The 24,378-nt window shown below is 43.7% G+C and overlaps 1 protein-coding gene and 1 pseudogene across 3 annotated transcripts; both read left to right on the top strand.

Moving 5' to 3' along the window:
• Positions 1-934: 934 nt before the first annotated feature.
• Positions 935-14,392, top strand: COPS8 (COP9 signalosome subunit 8). 3 transcript variants are annotated; one of them, XM_028105274.2, is made up of 8 exons: positions 936-1,106; positions 2,164-2,234; positions 3,353-3,401; positions 4,615-4,747; positions 9,338-9,445; positions 11,529-11,591; positions 12,640-12,681; positions 13,373-14,392. In XM_028105274.2, exons 1-8 carry the CDS (start codon positions 1,029-1,031, stop codon positions 13,450-13,452), a joined length of 624 nt encoding a protein of 207 aa, XP_027961075.1. In that variant the 5' UTR covers positions 936-1,028; the 3' UTR covers positions 13,453-14,392. The 3 variants fall into 3 exon arrangements, with proteins under 3 accessions (XP_087877603.1, XP_027961075.1, XP_027961074.1); XM_028105273.2 differs by having other exon boundaries at positions 12,634-12,681; XM_088021477.1 differs by lacking the exon at positions 11,529-11,591 and having other exon boundaries at positions 935-1,106; positions 12,634-12,681.
• Positions 14,393-22,903: 8,511 nt separating this feature from the next.
• On the top strand, positions 22,904-23,935 carry LOC114210741 (L-lactate dehydrogenase A chain pseudogene; annotated as a pseudogene).
• Positions 23,936-24,378: the final 443 nt, after the last annotated feature.

The raw sequence follows: 24,378 nt of genomic DNA, 5'->3' as shown, positions 1-24,378 counted from the left end.
AGTGCATGAAAAATAGTTGTCACTTTTGTGCAGTATTTCCATGGCTTTAATAAGAACAACATACGTGTGCATCTATGAGCTATGAAATACGAATTGCGTGATTTCTGTGATTCCACGTAAGAGTTAAACGCACTTACATATGAATTTAAAACTGGCTGTACACCATATAAAGACGGATGTTAAGATTCATGCTAATAATTTAAAATTTTAATTTTTCTTTACTTAGAATATTAAATAGCAAAAAGCACATGAAAAATTGAGGTACAGTGCAGTCAAAGGAGAAAGCTTTACATTATATTACCCTTAAGGCCCCCCTCCCATTTTTTGAACGAGGGTCCTGCATTTCCAGTTTGCTCTGGGCCCACAAATTGTGCGTCCAACCCCGCAGCAGGACACAAACAGAAGCCTCTTCGCAGGCGGTCTCGTGAAGGGCAACACGGCAATAAGTCCATGCAACTGCACATTAGAGCGTCCGCGGGCGAAAAGCACTAGGGAGCGCCCACGGAGGCCGGGAGGCGGGGGCGGCCGGGGCGATCCGGGGCCGGGTCTCCAAGCCCGGTGAGCGGTCCAGCTGCGCTGGCCCCGGGCCTGAAGCCCACACCTGACCAGTTTCAGAAAACCCGACTGGGAGTGCAGGAGGGGCGCCAAGCCAGGCCCGCGAGCATGCCCGGGACCAGCAGGAAAGGCTTGCTCCTCGAAGTGCGCATGCGTGTCGGGCCGCAAACCCGAGACGCCGAGCTGTCCTGGAATCTGCGCACACCCCTCCCTTCCCAGTTCTGGCCTCGCGCTCCGGAAGCCGCTTCCCGCGAGGCGGGGCGGGTCCTCCACAGCACCGAGAGCGCCGGCCAGAGCGGCAGCGACCCTTCCCGAGAGCAGTGGCGTCCGACTACGCGCCGGAACCGACGGCGCAGCTGCGCCGGGGCGCTCAGCGGCGACGGCGGCCTTGTACGTCATTGCGGGCGCGACGGCCCGAGGGACAGTCTGGGGTCTGCTTTCGTGGGGTTGCCGCGGTAGGACCGGCCGGGAAGATGCCAGTGGCGGTGATGGCGGAAAGTGCCTTTAGTTTCAAAAAGTTGCTGGATCAGTGCGAGAACCAGGAGCTCGAGGTAGCCGTTCCCGTCGCGCTCGGAGAAACCGCGGGGTCTTCTGCGGTCCCGGGGCGGTGCCGGTTTCCAGGGTAACAGGGCCCGCGGGGCTTGCGGCGGGCGCGGGAGCTGGGCTTGGGGAGCTCGGGACGCCGGGGTCCGCTCCGAAGGCTACGGGTCTGGACCCCTTCTCCCCAAGCTCGCTGGGAGCTTTTTGTTGTTTGTTTTCCGCTAGTGAGTGCGAAAACTCTGGGCATCTTTGCTCCTGACGTCCTCCAGTATGTTTCCTGTGTTAATCGGACTGGGCATCTTTCCTCCTCGTATGGTGGAAGGCGGGAGAATGTGGATTTCGTTAAGGGCGTTTGTGCAGGCATACACACAGACTAAAGAAGGAGTAACCTTTTTTCAACTAGGAAAGTCCTTAGTCTCATAATGTCACCACCTAAGCTTACCGTTCGGTCTTGTGTAAGACTGGTGAAAGTTGTATCATGCAGCTCTTAAAGTTAATTGAGGTTTTTTTCCTTAGAAAGGCACTGGAAAACCATGTACAACATTAGTATAAAAAGTTAATTAACCAAAGGAGACAACAGCCAGAAGCAGCAGCTCACTAATAAACACTTAATAGATCTTTTTTGAATGAATCAAATTTGAATGAAGGGAGTAATGTCTTTGTAACACTCGGCTGTGTGTTTGTTTTTTTCCCATGCATCACTCATTACTTAGCTATTCAACATACTTGATAAGAATGGGCAGAATCATAGTGCTTTAGGAATCTGTTGGAAATGTTTGTTTCTTTTAATAGTAAGACCGTTTAAGAAGTTGAGAACTGGGAAAGGAATCCCGTTTAAATATTCTCGTGCATATAAAGACACAGAGCTTTGGAGAGAGAGAAAATCACAGCTGATGGCAGATCTAAACTTAACACTGTGATTTTTAGTGTTTGGTACCTCTCTGAGCTCTTTCTATATCTGTAGTACTAAGTATTATAAAATAGGCTTATTTTTTAGAACAGTGTTAATAAAATCTTTTTTTTTTTAAGTGTAAATATAAATAAGGTTTCTCGTTTTTGGCCTTATAGGCTCCTGGAGGAATTGCTACTCCCCCAGTGTATGGTCAGCTGTTAGCTTTATATCTGCTTCACAATGACATGTAAGTACCTTCTACCTAAAGCCAAGAGCAGCAGCTTCATCAGGATTGTACAGAAATTACTCTTGCATTGAAGAGAGATCATTAAAACATGAGGTGCAAGGAGCTTTATCTTCTGTTGTAATAATTAATACACCTGTTCCATATATTGAATCCTGACTCAAACTATGATTAGGCTGAGTTGTTTTAAGATACACTTGTTTTACATATATTCTCTAAAAACACATCCTAATTTGTTATGAGAAACTACAGTGTCAATAAATTCCTTTAATTCTGTTGACCTTTTTTGTCTTTAGAAAACTTTCGTATGACCTCTGTTTACTTAATTTCATATGTAATCAGTAGATCAAGAGAAACTGAAAGGGAAGATTGAGAAAGAGAAATTTAAGTAACAACACCTATGAGAATTTTTTAAAGGTGTTGTTTTTTAGTTATTCCTAATTCATGTTCATTGACGGAAAGTCAGAAAGCATAAGCATACAGGAGTCCCTTGTGCTATGAATCGTCAGTGATTACTGTTAAATGTTGTTGGCAAATTCTATTCAACCTTTTTGTTTCATACCTTTTAAAAAAAACTAACCTGCGATTTCTATTAGACATATATCATATGAGCTGTCGGTTTCATTTTTATAATCCTCTCATCGTATGTTTGTTGTAGTTCAAGTTTTCAAACTCTTAAAAACTGCCTTGAAGTTTTGGTGGCTCTGCACTCATTGGTCAGAGGAGGGCTCATGATAAGGAGAAAAGCATTGTGTGTCACATACATTGTCAGGGAATTCCGGAGCCTTGAATAGAAATTTGTTTATGTATGAATAAATTACCTACTTGAGTGTTTGTGTTTTTAGTGTACCGTTGCCTTAATTTAAGATCTAGATCGTTAATTAAAAAATCCACTAAAAATGTCAAAATATTACTTTGGTGCAAGTATTTTATGTTTTTTTATCTGGAAAGCTACTTTACTTCCCATGGACAAATTCATATAAAACTAAATTTCACTCTATAAAATACAGAGTATTTTAAAATATACTTCTGTGTGTTTGCAGTGAGATCTAGAATTTTAAACATTTACTGAGATGATTTTTTTTTAATTGCTTATTCTTTCTTGGGGGGATGTAAATTAGGAATAATGCAAGATATCTTTGGAAACGGATACCACCTGCTATAAAATCTGTAAGTATTCTTCAATGTATCCTACTACTTGAATGTAGTAACAGCATTCATTTAAATGGCAACCTTCTAAAGTTTTTAAAGTTTCTGTTTTCTTTCCCCTGTGGTTCACAGAAATAGTTACTAAACTGGTATTAAAGTTTAAGAACAGATCTACAAATTTCTCTGATCAGAAATTTAATTTCCCTTGGATGGTATAGAAATCTGTGCTCAGCTTCTACTGATCATGTTTATTAAAACACTTCTTGTAAGTGTCACTTTGCCTGGCAAACAACTGAGACCTTTTAATAAAGGTTTGGTTTGTGTTTTGTTTTGCTTTTTTAACTAATTTATGTAGTAGTGGCATTTACTTTGAAATTGGTATTATTTCCAAGAATATCCTAAAAATGATTTTCACAGCATTAAGATTATTTTTGCTAATTAGGATTTTAGATTTCTTTGGTTGGGAGATTAGATGAAATAATATCTTAAAAGTTTCTTCCAAAGTGGAATGAAATACATTTTTAATTTCATGGGATTCCCTGTTTCTAGCATAAATGCGAAGTGAATTTTTTAAACATTCACCAAATATTACCAGGAATTCACTTGAATTCTTCTGTTCATTATTGATATTCAGCAGCAATTCATTTTAGTATTTTTATTCTCTTTCTTCTCCAGACATTCTATTAAGTAAGATTGGAATGTTCCTCCAGCTTCATTGACTTAAAATAAAGAACTATAAATTACACTCATCAGTTTCAGTGATGTTAGCAGGAATTCTTTCCTGGGAGAGGCTACAGTGTATGACATCTTAGATTGACAATCTTTATTATTAGTCATTTTACTATTACTTTTGCCCAAAAAGTATGTATATGTATTTTACATGCACATATATATATGAATATTCTGCATAACGTCGATCACATATATGTACAGATGAAATACAAATACAACATTCTGAAAAAACAGTGTTTAAAAAAATTAATTTCCAGACTTAATTCTGAAATATTTTTGGACAACTGTCTTATGCTTTAATTTTCTGTTATAATAAAAATGTGTATAAACCATACAAATAAATTTTGCATTACTGTCCACAGCATCTAAAAACCTTTTTGATAGTGATTTGGCTGAAGAAGTAATTATACGTCTTAAGAGAAATGTTGAATTATGTTTTAAGATACAGTTGTTGGTAAATCTGCGGAGTGACTATCCTCAAAGGCAGTGATATTTATTGCAGGCAAATTCTGAACTTGGGGGAATTTGGTCAGTAGGACAAAGAATCTGGCAGAGAGATTTCCCTGGGATCTATACGACCATCAACGCACACCAGTGGTCTGAGACGGTCCAGCCAATCATGGAAGCACTTAGAGGTAGTGTTTCTTCGTGGTTAAGAATTAAATTAGACCTGTTCTCTAAGTGCTGCGATATTGAAGTAAGTCAGTGATGTGTTTTAAAAAATAGATATTTTCTGCTAGGTGGATAGGGCAGCTTTCAAAATTCTTTTGTAAGGATTTGCTATAATCATGCTTCTTCATTTCACATGTGAGGATTTGCTGTAACCATACTTCTTCATTTCGTCTTGCTTGAGGTTATATCGGCAGCTAAGGGGCTCACTGTCTCTTAGTTCTAGATTGAAATTGCTCTTGTCAGTAAAAGGATTTTTTTTGCTACTAAAACGAAATCTTGTGATGCTCTAATAAGCTCAAGGTATGGGGTGGTTAAGATTTTAAACCCCATGTATTTGAAAGTAGAGACTGTGCTTTGGAGTCTTTTGACCTCAGGCTTTGATAGGGGTTGTCTCCAGCTTCTGGATTTGTAACTAGTCAATATAGTACACAGATGCTCAGATGTTTTTTTTCATTGCTCTGAAAGATCACGAGCCTGTGTGACATAGCACTGATCCCATGATGAAACTGGACCCTGCCTCTCTCTCTGTTCTCCTGCCCCTGACACTTGTTGGTTCACTCTTTTATAAATTCATATAGTAACTTCTTTTCATGTTGTTCAATCCTTGTTTCTTACTGTTACCTCGTTGCTGTCATTAATACCTGCCTTGACTGTCTGCCTTCCTGCTCTGGAGGAGTCAGTGGGCAGGAATGCTTGAATAACTACTCATTATTCGGGCAAGGGATATCCTCTTTTCAGGGGAGCGGAAGGGGAAGGTTGCTTCTCAGATGTGCCTCATTTCTCTTACGATGGTAAAGCTCTGGCAGCATAAAACAACAATGTAAGGGACAAAACAGGAGGCACTTACTTTAAGTATGAAGGACATGAGCAGGAGTGCAGGGCCAGCCAGTGGGTGGGAAGGGAGGAGTGTGGTATAAAGTTGCTCAGGTACAGTAGGGGCAGTTTGGGGTTTTCCCCCAGGAAACCGCCTTCACCTCTTCACGTAAGTCCAGAGGAGAAAAGAGTGTGGGGGTGGTTTTTTGTAGTATCTGGTTCAGTCTTAGGATTGTAGTGTGAGGGCACAGGCTGCGGGCCATTTCCCAGTGGCCTACAGCAAGGTCGTTGGTAGGACTAGGGCTCAGATCTCCTGACCCACGCAGCAAATATTCCCTGTGTGCCTTCAGTGGGTGCAGCGGTGTTTCCTCCCAGGACCGCCTCTGCCTCCAGCCCTGTTAGATGCAATACTTCGAAGGCAGTGCCGCGGGCCCCTGGGAGGCTGTGGAGCACAACATGGGAGAGTTTGGACTCTGGAGCCATACTTCTGGAGTTCACATCCTGGTTCTGCCACTTGAGTGACCCTTCTGTACTTTTCTCATTTGTAAAGTGCAATCATAAGTAGTATGGTGGTTAGAAATAAATTAATATGTATAAGCACTTACATATGCTTAATTAATTAATACATATAAGCACTCATCTGTTCACCTGCAATATCTGTGAATATACCCTGAGAATTTTACAAATCCCCAGATTCATGAATGGTACTGTATTTTCCTCCATAAGGTGAAGCCTGGTGAAGGAAGTCTTATAACAGATTTGAATTACTGCTAAATTTGACATTTTGCTTTTTAATGTATTACAAATTTTCGGTTTCCTAGATTGTTTTAAGAACACTCGCATTCTCAGGTCTTTTCCTTTTCTGTTCTGAATTAGTCGCAGTCCTACCAGAAAATTGAAAATGGCTTCAGTGAAGAGAGGCTAGTGAAAGAGAGGTCTCTTAAAGGCAGCCAGCAGGGACTGACAAAGCACCCAGGGGCTGGGTGTGGACAGTAGCCATTCTTACTCTAGGCCCAAAGGGAGGAGGCGAGGGATCCACACTGCTGAGGTCACAGAAAGGGGCTGCCCCCAGGAGCTGAGGAGCAGCTAGAGCAAGGCAGGGCGGGCGCAGAGGAAGTATGTTCCCGTGACCCGTGGATCCACTCACCAGGCGGGAGCGTGCAGGTGCCACGGGCAGTGGTGCCCAGACTCCCTGGAACAGAAGAGCAGAGGTGGGTTAGGAAGCACAGGACAGCCGGCTCATCTGACCTCTGTCTGCAGCACTAGCACCTGGCAGTTGCTGGGATATAATAAGCATGTTGAGGTATTTTTTACACAGCAGAGTGAGCATTCTTTTAGGGTCTCCCCAGGACTTTGTCCCGTGGTGAACTGCCACAGGTGTTAGGTGCTGGCTCAGTGGATTCCCCTTTCCAGCTTGTCATTCTAATGCATGCCCTCATGAGGTGACACATTTCACAGATCTTAAGGGTCACACAGTGACTAGAATGTCCCTGAGTGGTTACAAGCAGCCCCAGTTGTGTAGCCTCTCACTGACCCTGTGGAACACTCCAAGCCTGTATTTTTGCTTCCTCTGCCCACCCGCTTCCGTCTCCCCGTGTGCTTGCTTCTCTGCCGTGTGCCAGGCCTGCCTGTCTGTGTCTCTTCTTCTACTCCCCATCTCCTCTCAGTTCTAAAAATCTGACCAGAGTGCTTGAACTCAGGTTAATATTTTTAAAATGTGGTGGGCTTTCCAAGGGGGTATGGTTCTTGGTGCACACTTGGATTTCCCTTTTCCATTGTTGCTCTTGGCTCTTTTTCACTGAGTGCCCATGGCCTTCAAATAAGGGAAAGTTCCCTTATGCTACGATGTTTTCAAGTCCAGCGTGAGGTTATGTGCTGAGTGGTTGGTAGGAAGAAGGAGGGAGTTGACTGAAGGCATGGAAGGAGGGGCAGTACCGGCTGAGCGGAAGCTGGCGAGGACATCAGGCTCAGTGAGCAGTGAAGAAACGCGATGGAACGTCCGAGATCTTTAAGAAATATGAGGGAACAAAGCCAAAGGCTTCGTCCTGGTGATACCGTCAACAAGCACGTCTTCAGCATATACTTCGTTAGAGAGGCTGGGCTCTTTAGGGGGGTATAAAGATATAAAGACAGCCCTCCTCCTGTAGAGAAGTTTAGGGATCATTGAGGTGATGGGAGTGGGGAGGGGTGGGGCAGTGTGTTGTAGGTGGTAAAAGCATGCTTGTTAAACAGGTAGCATAAACAACACTGAATTTAGAGAAGGACAGAGATGGCAGTGAACTTCAGTGCTGCAGGAGGAGTTTGTAAACTGACCTAGGAGTCGTAGAGAGCAGACATCACACAACAGCATAAACCCAAAGCCTGGAGATGAGAAGGTGTGAGACTTTCTGAGAGCCGGGGGCCTAACTGGGAGCAAAGGGTGCCCAAGGAGCTTGGTGCGGTTGTCAGGCAATGTCCCAGGAATGGAGAGAGGATTTTCAGTATGGGGCTATACTGTACATATGTACTGGCCTATTAAATGTGGAAAGTAAAATCCAGAATATTTTTAAGCATGTTGACAGCCAGATGGTGGAGCCCTTATGTTCCTGGAAGAGCAGTGGGCAGGAAGACAGGCTAGCTGGACCTCAGTTCCTACCATTGACTTTTTGTCTCTGCCTCATTTCTGGAATAGTCAGTGTGGGAATGTAAGCCTGGGGAAATCCCACATGTCATCTCTAGGGAGGTTTTGTTGCTGGAATTGTTTGCAGCCCCACCCTCCCACCCTCCAATTAGGTTCAGTCATTCAGGATTTGACCTTAGGATTTGAACCCAAATAAAGTCAATAGTTTAGAGCAGACTCAAAAGTTAGTGTTAACAAAAATTCAACTGAGTAAATTTGGAGATCTAATTGGCTTTATTAAGCAGTCCATGAATTGGGCAGCATACCATCCAGCAAGTAGAGGGGAGCTCTGAAGAGCTGTACATAATGGTGGGTTTTCATAGGAAGGAACTTGGGGCAGGGACGTTACTAGCCCAAAAGAAAAGAAAGGAATGTTTCAGGCCAGGTCACCTTCCCTTAAGGGTAGAGTGGGGAGTCTTCTCCTTTTGGGGGATGGAGGGGGGCCTATGTGACAGATTACCTGTTCCACAGGCTCGGGAAATTTCCACCTGACCTCTTAAGACTATGTTTCTAGGGGAGGTTGAAACTGTTCGGTATTAAGTCTCAGTTTGCTGACTCAGCATTTGGGGCTTATGGTTTTCTTGTTAACAGAAGAGTGCTCTAGTTACAGGGCTTGTTCTGCAATTCCTAGGTGTGATACTAGATCAGAGACCCTCCTCAGAAAGGACAACTAATTACCGAAGTAGATCATTTCTGCTCCATTCAGTCCAGTGTTTGTAAGTGGGATTAAAAAAGAAATTTAAGGAAAATTATATACGAAGTGCATAAATATATTTAAATGAAATTTTCTTAGATTTTTGGTCTTATGTATATTAACTTTTTTCCTTCTTTGTAAATTTCATTGTCCTCCAAGGGAGATTTGCTGTCTGAGAGGAAGTACAAGGAATTGATTGTTTATTCGGCAATATCAGAGTACTTCTTTCATGCCAGGCACATGTGCCTGCATCTGTAAGCATAGAAACCTTTGGGTCGAGCTAGTCTCGCTTGTAAAATTTGGACAAGGCCAATCACATAACTGAATTGTGTGTTAAAAACGCCAGCTCTTGGTTCACTATCTGCCACCCATCCATTCCCCCCACAGATGCAACGAGGAGAAGGGCCTTCGCCCTGGTCTCTCAAGCCTACACCTCCATCATTGCAGACGACTTCGCTGCCTTTGTCGGGCTCCCCGTGGAAGAGGCCGTGAAAGGTAGTGTGAGCTCGCTGTTTACCTTCCACGGAAGGGGAAGTGTGACTTGTTGGAGCAGGTTGGTTTTGGAATTCAGGCGGTATTCGTTCCCTGGAAAGGGAAACCTGTGTGGCATCCCCCCCCAACTCCACCGCCTCCAACCCCCAACTCCCACCCCCCACCCCTGGCAGGGCCGGGCACAGAAGCAGGCTGTCGGCAGGCCCAGCAGTGGTTCTGGGGCGGCTGGTGTGAGCATCCCGCTCAGCGGTGCGAGGAGATACCGTATCCAGACCTAACAGGGCCTCGCAACTGCTTTCGCCACCAAATGAGTTCAGGAAAAACTTTTTGGATTTCTGGGTGTGGATAAGAAATTTCAGATTCTTATTTACGTTTAAAGCACTTTTTGCCAGAGGCAGTTAATGATATCCTAGAACACAAGTTTTGCAGAGGAGTACTTTGCCATTTTGATGAAGTTACCATTCAGCTATGTCTGTGTGGTGTGCCCTTGTTGTATGCGATCTTTCTGGCTCTTTCCTTATTGGAACCTCTTTGATGTTCCTGTAGTCATTTTCTATCATGGTTCCCAGGGCCGGATCCCTGAGTATTTTCTACTTTTATTTCCAAGAACTTTGATGAAGACTTAAGTTAACGGTGGGCCTGTGAAATGGTGGGGTGCCTTCCCAAGATGATGCCCAGGAAGGGGCCTCAGAGCCACTGTTGACCGGGAGTGGGTGGGGCAGGGAGGGATGTGGCGGGAACATTGTTACTGAAAGGGACAGCAAGGGGCGGAGTAAGGCGTTTGAGACAAGTCCATGCAGCTCCGATTACACCTGGTCTTACAGTCTTATAAGTGGTGGGAAATGCCAGATACAAGAAAGTGAAGGGTGTACAAATTAGTTGCTTTTGTAAGTATGGCGGGCGAGTAGTATTATGTTCATGATTCAGAGCTTAAACTTTGTAATTTCTTTAAATTACTTCTTTTCCTCTGAAAATCAACATGTTGATAAATGTATTTTTTTAAGAAAATCTTAATTGACCTCATGATTCACGTGTAGAAATCCTCATTTCACCCGTACTTGGTAAAGGCAGTCTCCTCCCACTGCCCCTTTTCGGCCCATTCTTCTTCCTCCATATTTCTCACCAGTAACAACTCTTACCCACTGACCTCCGCTGTGCTTTTGCATTTTCATTTCTCACGTGATGCCCAAACTAGCTCCTCCCCTCGGCAGATTGCTATAGAACATTGTCTGTGCCTCATAGCGTTGTCTTTGTTTTGCCGTGATTGAATTTCTGATTCTCTGACTAAAATAGGAACTCTGTGAAGACCACATCTTGTTCCTCAGTTTCCAAAGTCTACCACAATCTTAGATGCATAGCAGGCAGGTCAATGAAAGTTCCTGGAGTAAATCAGTACTGTTGCTTACTCACAAACATTTGTTTTGATTCGTCTTGAAATGGATCCATAGTTTATTACATAATAAATAACATCGCCCCGAGCCGTACTCCTAACTGACTGCCTTGGTGGGACTCCTGTACCCTCCCCCCATGCTAACTGCGTGATCCTAGGACACATCCCTGGAAGTCTCCAAACTCCGTTTTCCACATCAGTCAGGTGATGGTCCTGTGTCCTTCTTAGAGTAGTGTGATGATGACCTGAAGTGATCCCTGTGGAACAGTGCCTGCTGGCCAGGACTCTGTGTGTGAGCTGTGGTTCTTGTCATTGGCCTCGGCTCTGTCACTACTGATGGAGCAGTTGGAGGCGGTGTCATGTACGTCCTCCTTAGAGACACGGGCGTTGTTTTAGTTATATTGACTAGATTAGTACCATAATGCACCCTTTACAGAGGACCGCTTCTCTGCTAGGGATTCTCTCGGCCTGATAGAGTAAAATGGCTTCGATCCACGTTTCAGAAATGTTTCAAAAGGAAGTTCACCTGAGAAAGCTATTATAATCTACTTTTCCAGAAAAAAATACACATTGTAGGGTAACCTGCACTTGTCAGATCTTCCATACAAGTAGTATCATTGATAGATTGTGGATCTCGTAAATGAAAATTCTAGGAGTTTTTTGGTCTCATTTGTGTGTTAAATACACGTTTTTTAGGTATATTAGAACAAGGATGGCAAGCGGACTCCACCACAAGAATGGTTATGCCCAAAAAGCCAGGTAGGTGGAGCTCTTCATCCACGTATGCAGCACTGACCGCTTCTAAGACCACTTCAGGCTCTGAGGCATGCATTTGAGTCATTTGATGATAAGGTTCTGCTGTACTAGCAAATTGAAAGTAACTCAGGTTAAATATAGATGTGGAATGATCAACATGGTAGAAAGGATTTTAAAGATCACCTAGTTTTACCTTAATTTTTAAAAATGTATTTCTTGTATAGAAAACCATTTTATGTGGGTTTTTCATAATCCTTATTGTGTTTTTTCCTTTATATGGGTTTTTCATCATCCCTGTATAAAAACCTATTTTTTATGGGTTTTTCATAATCCTTATTACATCTTAATTTTTACTAAATGTTAGTCTCCCATCCTTTTGTTTATTGGGGCCATTTCTAAGCATGTTTATCCATAATATCTAAACTGTTGCCTTTTAAAAAAAAATATCTTGTTCAGATACCCCCCTTTTCTCCTTGTGCTACAGACACGTACACTCTTCTCTGAAATAAGATCTCAGTGGCTTTAACTTGCACAAAATTAAGTTTTTTGGCTTAAATTATTTGACCTGCCCTCGTTGTGTCCGTCTGAACCCCAGTCCCTCAGTCCCCCTCCTGCAGCGAGCTGTGCTCATCCTGCTTGAAGGTCTCTCCTCCTGCTTGGCAGGAGTGCCCTTTTCTGCCAGGTCTTTGGAGCTGAGCTTAATGCCCACATCCGTGAGCCCTCCTCCTTCAACCCAGAGTTCCTTCCACCTGCCCTGAATTCCTGTTGTTTAGACATCGTTGGCCCCACGGTCAAGAATTACTCAAATTTCAATGGGCTCTCCCCTGTGAAGGTACGGGAAGTGGTTAGACATGGTCCCGGCGAGTCTAGCTGCTGAGAGAAAACTGCTGTGGTGAGAAGACTCACGTAATCATACAGAGCATAATTGTTAACTCTGTTTGAGAAGTAGCAAATGGTCGTCAATGCCTTTGTGTTAAAAACAACATGTTCTGTGTGAAAGTTCTCTTTGATGACTCCTATAAATTGTGCTGTTAATTTTACTTAGTTACAGGGGCCCTGGATGTGTCCTTTAACCGGTTTATTCCTTTATCAGGTATGTATTTTTATATGCTCATTTAAAACGTGTTTCATTACTCTTTATTTCTTTTTTGTCGTGTGTCTCTTTTTTTTCTTAGCTCTAACCTTATAAATGAAGAGGTTAAATTCTATACTTGCTATTTATGACAACATATTCGGTTACAAGAGAGAACGTGTGGGTTCCCCTCTGGAGCTTACCTTGACGCCGGGGCACCTTCTGGCCTGGCCACAGAGCCTCGTTGGTGTCACGTAGGGAAGCCGTGATAGAGCTGCTCACCAGCACTTACTCAGATGGCATCCCTAGGCTGACGTGCGCGAACTTAAAAGCTAGAACTGAATTCCTGGACGATGGGGTTCTTTATGGGGCTTTTTGTGTTCACTGACAATTTAATAGAGCAGTGCCTGGCACACGGTCAATACTGGGTAATTCCTCACTGAATTCTGTTCACATGGGTGAGTGTCCTTCCAACAAAAGCTGTGCGTGGTAACGTGGAAACTTCAGCAAAGCCAGACATGCCTTTACTCCCAGTTCAGGAAAACTACGCATCAAAGTTGAGACTTCTTTGCTTGTTTTTCAAAAATGTCTAAAATCAATAAGAAAGTTTCCTTATTGTTAAATTAACAGGCATTGGAGGGTGTGGGTGGCAGGGCCCACGCGCCGTTACACGGGGATCTAACTTTAGTCTCTCTCTATATTTCACACGCAGAGCCTGCCCCGGTGCCCCCGATCCCCAACGAACAGCAGTTAGCCAGACTGACCGATTATGTGGCTTTCCTCGAAAACTGATCTATCATTCTGAGTTCAAGATCCACCTTCAGAATCCTGTATACTGACAGATAGAGAAATGTAAAATTTTTATTTTCAATTTATTGGATGGATGAAGCACCTCAGCATTCCTTACTGAGTATGTGATAAAATACATATATAAAGTATATTATATATATTTTGTCCTTAAACATTATGCTGAATAGCTGTTGAAACAATTCTCATTTTGTAATATTGGACAGTTTGGATGGAGCCCGTCAGTATTACACAGTTTATATTTCCTAGTGACTTCTAAACACAGCTCTCCTGCTTCGTGGAGGTCAGTGGCTGTCAGCTGTTTGTCCCTGCCCCAGCGCACGGCACACTCCCATCTGCACCGATGGTTGATACTTAGAGCGATTCATTTGGGGTTTGAGGAGGACCGTCCCCAGAGCCAGTATCTGAGCTGCCGGGGCTTCTGATGCACCCCCTTCAGAGAATATGCTCTCCTTCCTCCTCACCTCCTGAACATCACTCCTACAGAATGCTGATAGCTGAGGAACCAAAGACCATTTCCTCAGCAAACCAGTTTGTGAACTTCAGATTTTTTCCTGGTAGTGTGACTACATCCATTGCTGGCAGTGGAGGGCTTGCCATGAAAATGCAACTATTTAAGACCTTCAGGAGAAGTACTAGATGTAATGTTCCTTTCAGAAGAAGGGAAACCTAGGGTGGAATGCCTTCTATTGGCAAAGAAGCTATTAAGATAAGTGATCCACTTTGTACAACTATCCTGCAACCTACTGGTTGCTTATATTTATCCTTTGGTTCAAGGTCTGCCTTTTGGAGAAACACTGAACAAGTCTTTCAGCTTTTGTGTGATGCCCTCTAAATATTTGGAGGTCTTTATTGTATCTTCAGGTTAAAAGCCCCCCTGCTTCATTTATTCTGCATTTGCTCAATAAATATTTAATTGCATCAACTGTTTTATCGAGATAGTTTCTAGACATTTCACTCTCCTGGTCTTTCTGTGGATACATTCTAGTTTGTCATTGTGTCTCAAGATATGAATTTCCTAATTAAATAGAAATAGTATATAGTGGTGATTACATGATTCATGTTTTCGCTCATTTTAAACACATTTTTCAGTTATTGTTAACATTTACGGAAATACCTTTTAAATTAACATTTTATTGAACTCCGACGTATGAGTCATGTTGTTAGAAGGCCCTTGTTTTACAGTTGAGGAAATGGAAATTCAAGAAGAGGATCCATAGCTAGAAGGTGACGATGCCAGTTGTTGGACTTCCAGGTGTTGAGTACCAGCTGTATCCATGGGCCTGAGTTTTAGTAGGCTGGAATCAATCCAGATGTTCATTAACAGGGCCCGAGGTGACTAAATGGTGTTCAGTGCCGTGCAGCTCCTGGAGGCACGAGAATGAGAGAGAAGGTCTCTGGACGGAAACAAGGTGATCTCCACAATGAAACTAGACAAAGAAAGCAGAAGGAGGTTAGACTGTTGTTTCGAGGGTGAGAAAGGCTATATGGAGGCACGTGCAGCTGTACATGCTTGCGGGTATTTCAGAAAAATAGTCGAAGGATCAACCGAAAACTAGTAAAAATGATTCTCTACAGGGAAAGAGGAGGAGGTCAGTGAACTTCACGTAGTGAAACAGTAATTATTTCAAGTGACTCGATCCCAGTACTTTGATTCTGCATTGTCACTGGGATGTCTACTGAGGGCACAAAGATCTCAGCCTACTGAATATACAGCTTTGTGAATATAATTTCAAAAAACTACCGTGATACCATCACTATTATTAAAAGTATATTTTAGGGTAAAACAGTTTAGAAATGAGGTAATCTTGTTAGAACCTAGTAATCTTAAATATCACATAGAAACCTTAAATGATTGAGCGCCTGGGTGGCTCAATTGGTTAAGCAACTGCCCTCAGTTCAGGTCATGATCCTGGCGTCCCGGGATCGAGTCCCGCATCGGGCTCCCTGCTCAGCAGGGAGTCTGCTTCTCCCTCTCACCCTCCCCCCTCTCATGTGCTCTCTCTCATTCTCTCTCTCTCAAATAAATAAAATCTTCAAAAAAAAAAAAAAACCTTAAATGATTTTTCTTTCTAAATAATGAATAGTTCCTGGCTCTGTCCAACTAAAAAGGCCTAGAGTAGTTACAGCCCAGCACCAATGAGAATCAATAATGCCCAGATTGTGGTCTCTAAACTCCAGTTTCAACTAAGCAGAATCAGAACTTATTTTCAAAGTAGGTACAAGTTGGGGCGCCCGGGTGGCTCAATCGTTAAGCATCTGCCGTTGGCTCAAGTCATGATCTCAGGGTCCTGGGATTGAGCCGTGCATCGGGCTCCCTGCTCCGCGGGAAGCCTGCTTCTCCCTCTCCCACTCCCCCCCTGCTTTGTGCTCCCTTTCTCACTGTGTCTCTTTCTGTCAAATAAATAAAAGTAAAAAAAAAAAAAGTAGGTACAAGTCTGGGGAAATAATTGTACAGGTTGATCCCCAGTACAAGATGTCCCAGGTTCAGGAATGTTTCAGAGTCTCATAGGGTTCTTCCAGAAGTTCATAGAAGCTGACTTGAAGGAGCTCCCATCGGTCGAACATGAGACAAATTGAGCATGAAAAGTCGGTGTGTTTATATTTTTAATCCCAAGTTCATAGTGACAATACTACATAACCTCATCATTGTACAAGAAATTCAGGATATGCTTGATTCCATCTCCCCCGTATTTATCAACCTTAAGAATAAATGAATTGATGCCCTAGTGATGTTCAAAGTAACAAAATTGAACCTGCGAAGTAATCGAACAACTGGTGGCAGAAAATTCTTTCTAGAAGGATTCCACCTAGTGCAGATAGAATTAGAAAATCCGTACTTTGTAGTATTTTGCCTCAAGGATCTAGGAAGGGAAGCATCAGTGGCTGCTTGGACCATGGGCTGAGAAAACGAGAGCATATAGCCAGCCCATCCTTGTGCCCTGGCTCCTGCTGAGACTCCCACCTGCATGCAGGTGTAGCCCAACGGCAGCCTGCTTTTGATGCATTGACTGCAACTGCCATGTTTGCTCTGGGGCTTACCCTGATAACGCCACAAGGGTTGCCCACATAAAGCAGGGTAAGGGGGAGCTAGCCCCTGAGCAGCCCTTCAGCAGATGGAGGCCTGATCCAGGGCATAACACTGCCTTCCATGTCTTGAGAAGACAGTTTCAGGTCTGGAATTCGAGGCCTGTTTCCTGAAAAAAGACCACAGCCAGACTGAGCTGTGGTTGCCCATTGTGACCAGCCTGCAGTGGTGTGGATTGCTAGCTCCCCCTTCCTGTTTTTCTTCACCCAGTGCCCCTCTGTGTTTCCTGGGATTGAGAGACTTGGCCCATCTACACGTAAGTTGAAAGCACCTGAATCCATCCATCCTTAACATCACTCACAGTGGGACAAGTGAGCTTGCCAGGATGGCACGGTAAGCATACAGCCTCCACCATGAAGTTTTTTGTCAAAACAAACTCCCCTCCCCCAAAATGAATGTGAATCTAACCAAGGTTGTAGACTTAACTGCCCATTTCCATTAAATGTGGGTATTAGGTGAACAAGTTAAACACCCCACTAAGAAGCAATCAGCCTGATCTAGAATGTGGTGGGTTTAACAGGACAAAAAAGTGAGTTTCCTTCAAAAATGAATGACCTGAGAAGAATCAGGGTGGTAGAGTTGGCAGTGAGCACCGGAAGATCTCTGCTCCTGGGTGGAAGTACTTTGAGACCGACTCCAGTCATGTCAAGAACTACAAACAGGTGGCTACATGGGAAGAAACATGCTTACGGGCATCAAGGAGCTCCTCAAGAGACGAGTCCCGAGAGGTGCGTGCTGGAGGGAGCAGAGAACACGGGGGGCCTTGTGGCGCGGCCTTCGGGGGGTTGCTGCTGGTCAGAGCCGGGTCCCTTGCTGGGGGCCTACCACCTGGGGGACTTGGGCATTTGAAAGGGCTAAACCACAGCTCCTTACCCCTCATGGCATCTGGTGAACTTTTAGGCTGCTTTGGGTAGGAAGAAATGAGGCCAAGTCCAAAAAAAACCTTTGGGAAACAGCTTAGTTTTCCTCCGGTCCTGCTGGGCTGGGCTCCAGTTAACAGGTGGGGTGGCGGGGAGCGGGGGTGCCCGTCAGTAGAGAGCAGAGTAGAACCGTTAGTTAAGCTGCTGGAGGACAGGTCAGCAGAACATGTTCTAATGGAAACAGAAAGTAAACAACGGAACTTACTGGAACTTACTGAGACATTGAGTCACAGCAAAGAGGTCTACAATGTGTGTAGTGAAAATCCAAGGAATAGAAAGTAAAGCAGGAAAACAATCCTTGGAAGGACTGGCCAAGAACTTTCCAAGACTGATGAAAGAAATGAAGCCACAGGTTCAGAAATCTCAGAAAACCCCACACAGGATGAATACAAAACAAAAACCCCTCACACCCTGACACCTGCTAGGCAACTACCAAAAGTGAAAGCGAAGATATTAAAACCATGGAGGGGGGTGACCGGGGAGGAAGGAGTAGGGGGGATTTCTCTTCAGAAAAGCAACAGCAAAGCCAGAGGATAATAAAATGGCTTTTTTTTTTTTTTTTAAGTGTTGCAAGAAAAAAATCCTGACTGCCATTTATAAGACACGCTCTTACTTTCGGCCTTCCTGTGTTAAGTTTAAAAGTTGGAGAAAGTCCATCGGTGCAAACACCATCGAAAAGCAAGCAGGTGCCACTTTGGTGATGGCACACAGCCAACTTGAAGGCGAGAAGCACTCTTCGAGATGGAGAAGCACGTTTTGTGGACAAGGTTTCCCATTGCTGCCCTGGCTTACCACAGACTTGATGGCTTCCAACAACACTGACAGTTGGTAGTTGAGGAGTCTGAGCTGGGTCTGGCTGGGCCAGCGTCAGGTGTCAACAGGACTGCTGCCTTCCCGTCCGGAGGCCCCGGGGACAGTCTGTTTCCTTGCCCTGTCCAGCTTCCACAGGCCGCCCGCACGCCTTGGCTCCTGGCCTTACCTCCATTTTCAAAACCAGCAGTGCTGGGCCAGGTCCATTTCACACTGCCACCCTCTGGGGCTCGCCTCTGCCTCCCCCTTGCACAAAAGACCCCTGTGATTATGCTGGTCCCACCTGGCGATCCAGGACAAGCTCCCTATTTTAAGATAGGCTGATGAGTGACCTTTCTTCTGTCTGCTCTCTTAATTTCCCTTTCATGTGACTGAACGTATTCACGGGTTCCGGGGATTCGGACATCTGCATCCTTGGGGACCATTAATCTTCCCACTACAGTAGACAACAGGATTATATGATTCTAAATCTATAAAAAATGAAATATAATAAAAGTTAACAACTGAGAGTCATCTACAGTTGGGGCATTGGGGTGGGAGGCGCCCTACCAGACATTAAAACATAATCTAAAGCCCCTTATTAAAACATCAGGACACAAGCATGAACAGTAGCTAGAGGAATAAACTAGAGAGATGAGAAATAGACTCGAATACATACAGGAAGTTACCTACCATATGATACGGATGGCGTCTCAAGTCACTGAGGTTAAGGTGGACCTTTAAAGATTTATTTATTTGAGAGAGAGAATGAGAGAGAGAGAGCATGAGAGGGGGGAGGGTCAGAGGGAGAAGCAGACTCCTCGCTGAGCAGGGAGCCCGATGCGGGACTCGATCCCGGGACCCCAGGATCACGACCTGAGCCGAAGGCAGTCGCTTAACCAACGGAGCCACCCAGGCGCCCTAAGGTGGACTTTTAAACAAATGGCTCTGGGAAAATTGATTAGCCTTTGGAAAAATAAATCCATTAGAAAAAAATCCAGATAGATCAGGGATCTCAATGTGAAAGAATGAAACCATGCCAGTCCTAGAACCGGGCAAAGGAAAGGCTTCTGTGTCTCAGAATTCTAGCTGTTGAAGAGTCCAATTTGACTACTTACAAATGTTGCAAATTATAAAGATACCCAAACAGCAACAGAGACAGAAACCGAAGGTAAATACAGAGAACAAACTGGGGTTGCCAGAAGGGAAGGGTGTGGGGATAGGGAGTGGGTGGGATAGCTGAAGGGGATTGAAAAGTCCAGACTTCCAGGGACGCCTGGTGGGCTCGGTCAGGTAAGCGTCTGATTCTTGATTTCGGCTCAGGTCATGATCTCGGGGTTGTGAGATCGAGCCCCATGTCAGGCTCTGTGCTGGGTGGGGAGCCTGTTTAAGATTCTCCCTCTCCCTCCCCCGCTCGCTCTCAAAAAAGTTCAAACTTCCAGGTATAAGTAAATCCTGGAGATGAAGAGTACAGCATAGGTAATATTGCAATAATGTGTGGGGACAGGTGAGCACCGTGTAGTGTACGGAACTGTTGAGTCACTGTGTTGTACACCTGAAACACACAACACTGCCTGTCATCTGTACCTCAATTAAAAATTTTTTAAAAAGACATCTGAGAGCTGACAAAGTATTTACAACATAAAGGGCTGGTAATATTCCTCATATATAAAGATTCTTAAAAATTGAGGGAATTAGCCATTCTTCTGGGTGGCTCAGTTGGTTAAGTGTCTGCCCTTCAGCTGCTGTCATGATCTCAGGGTCCTGGGATCAGGTCCCGCATCAGGCTCTCTGTTCAGCAGGGAGTCAGCTTCTCCCTCTCCCTCTGTTCCTCTCCCCAGCTTAGGCTCATGCTCTCTCTCTCTCTCCAAATACCTTTTTTTAAATTTTTTTAAATTTTATTATGTTAGTCACCATACAGTACATCATTAGTTTTTGATGTGGTGATCCATGATCCATTGTTTTCGTATAACACCCAGTGCTCCATGCAGTACGTGCCCTCCTTAGTACCCATCACCCGGCTAACCAATCCCCCCTCCCCACTCCGCTCTAGAACCCTGTTTGTTTCTCAGAGTCCATAGTCTCTCATGGTTCATCTCTCCCTCAGAATCCCCCCCCTTTCATCTTTCCCTTCCTTCTCCTAATGTCCTCCGTGCTATGCCTTATGTTCCACAAATAAGTGAAACCATATGATAATTGACTTTCTCTGCTTGACTTATTTCACTTAGCATAGTCTCCTCTAGTCGCATCCATGTTGATGTAAAAGTTGGGTGTTCATCCTTTCTGATGGCTGAGTCATATTCCAGTGTATCTATGGACCACATCTTCTTTATCCATTCATCTGTTGAAGGGCATCTCGGCTCTTTCCACAGCGTGGCTATTGCGGATGTTGCTGCTATGAACATTGGGGTGCATATGGCCCTTCTTTTCACTACAGCTGTGTCTTTGGGGTAAATATCCAGGAGTGCAATTGCTGGGTCATAGGTTAGCTCTATTTTTAATTTTTTGAGGCACCTCCACACTGTTTTCCAAAGTAGCTGTACCAACTTGCATTCCCACCAATAGTGTAAGAGGGTTCCCATTTCTCCACAACCTCTCCAGCATTTGTTGTTTCTTTCCCTGTCCATTTTTGCCATTCTAACTGGTGTAAGGTGGTGTCTCAATGTGGTTTTGATTTGAATTTCCCTGATGGCTAATGGTGATGAACATTTTTTCATGTGTCTGTTAGCCATTTGTATGTCTTCTTCAGAGAAGTGTCTTTTCATGTCTTCTGCCCATTTTTTGACTTTTTATTTGTTTTTTGGGTGTTGAGCTTGAGAAGTTCTTTATAGATCTTGGATACCAGCCCTTTATCTGTAGTGACGTTTGCAAATATCTTCTCCCATTCTGTGGGTTGCCTCTTTGTTTTGTTGACTGTTTCCTTTGCTGTGCAGAAGCTTTTTATCTTGATGAAGTCCCAAACGTTCATTTTTGCTTTTGTTTCACTAGCTTTTAGAGATGTATCTTGAAAGAAGTTGCTGTGGCCGATGTCAAAGAGGTTACTGCCTATGTTCTCCTCTGGGATTTTGATGGATTCCTGTCTCACGTTGAGGTCTTTCATCCATTTTGAGTTTATCTTTGTGTATGGTGTTAGAGAATGGTCGAGTTTCATTCTTCTGCATGTGGCTGTCCAATTTTTCCAGCACCATTTATTGAAGAGACTGTCTTTTTTCCATTGTATGTTTTTTCTTGCTTTGTCGAAGATTATTTGAAAATATCTTAAAAAATAATTGAGGGAATTAAAAAAAAACAATAGAAAAAATGACAAAAAACATAAACAGATAATTCACAAAAATTCACAAAGTGGCTTTTAAACATGAAAAGATGATCAACTTCATTTATAATAGGAGAAATGGGAATTTAAAATAACACAGAATTTGTGTTTGTGAGCCAAGGGAGTGGCAGAACCTCAAGAGTGTAACAGTGTTTTCTGTGACCAAACTCAGGAAATTGATTCTCCTATGCTCTTTGTTGGTGAGAGTGCAAGTTGGGACGTCCATGTAGAGAGGAGTTTGGCAATATCTAAGAACAACATATACATATGCTTTGTATCCCCCACAATCCAGCTGTTAGGAATTTATCCTGAAGATTCAACCCCACAATTTAAAAAATGCATATATACAAGGTTATTTATTGCAGCATTATTCCCGATCGGCAAATACTGGGAATAACCCAAACACTTATACACAAGGGAATGGCTGAGTAAATAATGCTACGTCCATGTGAGGGAGTCCTCTGCATCTATAATAAAGAATGATGCAGTCCCTCATACAGAATGACTTCCAGGACACACTGTTAAGGGGGGGGAAAACGTGCATACAAATGCCTTGAGTATGCTGTTTTTTGTGTAAGAGAAAAGACAAAATGCATGAATTTGCTCATCAGTGAGGAAAAACGCACTAAAAGGGAAGCCAGAATAATGAAATTGTTTGCTTTCTGGGTATAGGAGGGAATGAGGTGGAGAGGATGAAACGAGTCAGGGGGTGTCACTTCCCTTTTGTAAAGTTCTGACTTTGGGGATTATGTGAATGTTTTGTGTACTCAAAGAAGAAATAAAATGATGATTGTGGGAAGGGGGAATGAACCAAACTGTATTTTCAAAAAATTACATAACTGCCCTGAAGGTAAGGGACATAACTAAGGTAAGTTTTGAACAACACTATTTAAACTGTACGTCCTAAGGTTCAAGACAAAAATAACTTTAAACATATACTGAACTCCTGTTACTGGGTTTCTTTTTTTGCAAAAATAAAGGTTAGCAATTTTGAAATGACTTTTTGTGTGTTCTAGGATTAAACAAATGAGTAAAAATATTGCACAAATATTGTTTGTGCACAATTGTGCACAATTGCACAAAAATATGTTTCCCTGTCCAAGAAGGAGCTACCACTACAGGCACAACCCTGTCCTATTAAGCACCCTAGGTGTTGCATTTTTTTTTTTTTAACAGATTGAAGGTTTGTGGCAACCCTGTCAATTTGATGAAAGAAAAATCTTCTTAAAAAATTGTCCCAGACCGGTTGGAGCCGCTGCCGCCCAGTCCAGATTCAACCTCGCGCGCTGCTGACGCCCGCCCGCCCGACGTGCACTCCCGATTCCTTCTGGTTCTAAGTCCAAAATGGCAACTCTCAAAGATCACCTGATTCAGAATCTTCTTAAGGAAGAACATACCCCCCAGGATAAGATCACAGTTGTTGGGGTTGGTGCTGTTGGCATGGCTTGTGCCATCAGTATCTTAATGAAGGACTTGGCAGATGAACTTGCTCTTGTTGATGTCATGGAAGACAAACTGAAGGGAGAGATGATGGATCTCCAGCATGGCAGCCTTTTCCTTAGAACACCAAAAATTGTCTCTGGCAAAGATTATAACGTGACTGCAAACTCCAAGCTGGTTATTATCACAGCTGGGGCACGTCAGCAAGAGGGAGAAAGCCATCTTAATTTGATCCAGCGTAACGTGAACATCTTTAAGTCCATCATTCCTAATATCGTAAAATATAGCCCAAACTGCAAGTTGCTTGTCGTTTCCAATCCAGTGGATATCTTGACCTATGTGGCTTGGAAGATAAGTGGCCTTCCCAAAAACCGTGTCATTGGAAGTGGTTGCAATCTGGATTCAGCCCGGTTCCGTTACCTAATGGGGGAAAGACTGGGAGTTCACCCATTAAGCTGTCACGGGTGGGTCCTTGGGGAGCATGGAGACTCCAGTGTGCCTGTATGGAGTGGAGTGAACGTTGCTGGTGTCTCTCTGAAGAATCTGCACCCTGACTTAGGCACTGATGCAGATAAGGAACAGTGGAAAGAGGTTCACAAACAGGTGGTTGACAGTGCCTATGAGGTGATCAAACTGAAAGGCTACACCTCCTGGGCCATTGGACTGTCTGTGGCAGATCTGGCCGAAAGTATAATGAAGAATCTTAGGCGGGTGCATCCAATTTCCACCATGATTAAGGGTCTCTATGGAATTAAAGATGATGTCTTCCTTAGTGTCCCTTGCATCTTGGGACAGAATGGAATTTCAGATGTTGTGAAGGTGACTCTGACTTCTGAGGAGGAGGCCCGTTTGAAGAAGAGTGCAGATACACTTTGGGGTACCCAAAAGGAGCTGCAGTTTTAAAGTTTTCTAATGTACCACTTCACTGTCTAGACTATAGCAGGATTTTAGTTGGAGATTGTGCATATTGTCCTTATTATCTGATCTGTTACTCAAGTAATATTAAAATGGCCTAAGAAAAAACGTCAGTTTCCTAAAGTTCCAAATAGGAATGGTTCACCAAACCCTGCAGCTGTATCCTGGTACTGGATGATACCTGTCTTTGTAGGCCTAAATTGGTTAACGTAAGTTAGCCCCACCGTCTCAGAGGCTCCACTGCCAGAGCTGCCGTTGCTCTGCACACCAGATGTGTGTTTACCGTGTGTTCTGTCACTTCGGGTTCCTTCCTCCAACACCCAACATGCCTAGTTCATCTTTTCCAGTCAGTCACGTTCTGGGATCCAATGTATAAATTCAATATTGCGTGTATTGTGCATAACTGTCCTAAAGGATCTTACTTTGTGTACCATGTATGTCAGAAT

This window comes from Eumetopias jubatus, unplaced genomic scaffold, assembly GCF_037043125.1.
Source record: "Eumetopias jubatus isolate StellerSeaLion01/CBP00866 unplaced genomic scaffold, mEumJub1_p1.0 scaffold_3, whole genome shotgun sequence".
NCBI classification, from domain to species: Eukaryota; Metazoa; Chordata; class Mammalia; order Carnivora; family Otariidae; genus Eumetopias; species Eumetopias jubatus.
This window is presented reverse-complemented; position numbering and strand designations above follow the sequence as displayed.

Coding starts and splice junctions, on each gene's coding strand:
- COPS8 (XM_028105273.2), top strand. CDS start 1,029: ATGCCAGTGGCGGTGATGGCGGAAAGTGCCTTTAGTTTCAAAAAGTTG. Junction 2,235..3,352: donor TATCTGCTTCACAATGACAT/GTAAGTACCTTC, acceptor GATGTAAATTAG/GAATAATGCAAGATATCTTT. Junction 3,402..4,614: donor TACCACCTGCTATAAAATCT/GTAAGTATTCTT, acceptor TATTTATTGCAG/GCAAATTCTGAACTTGGGGG.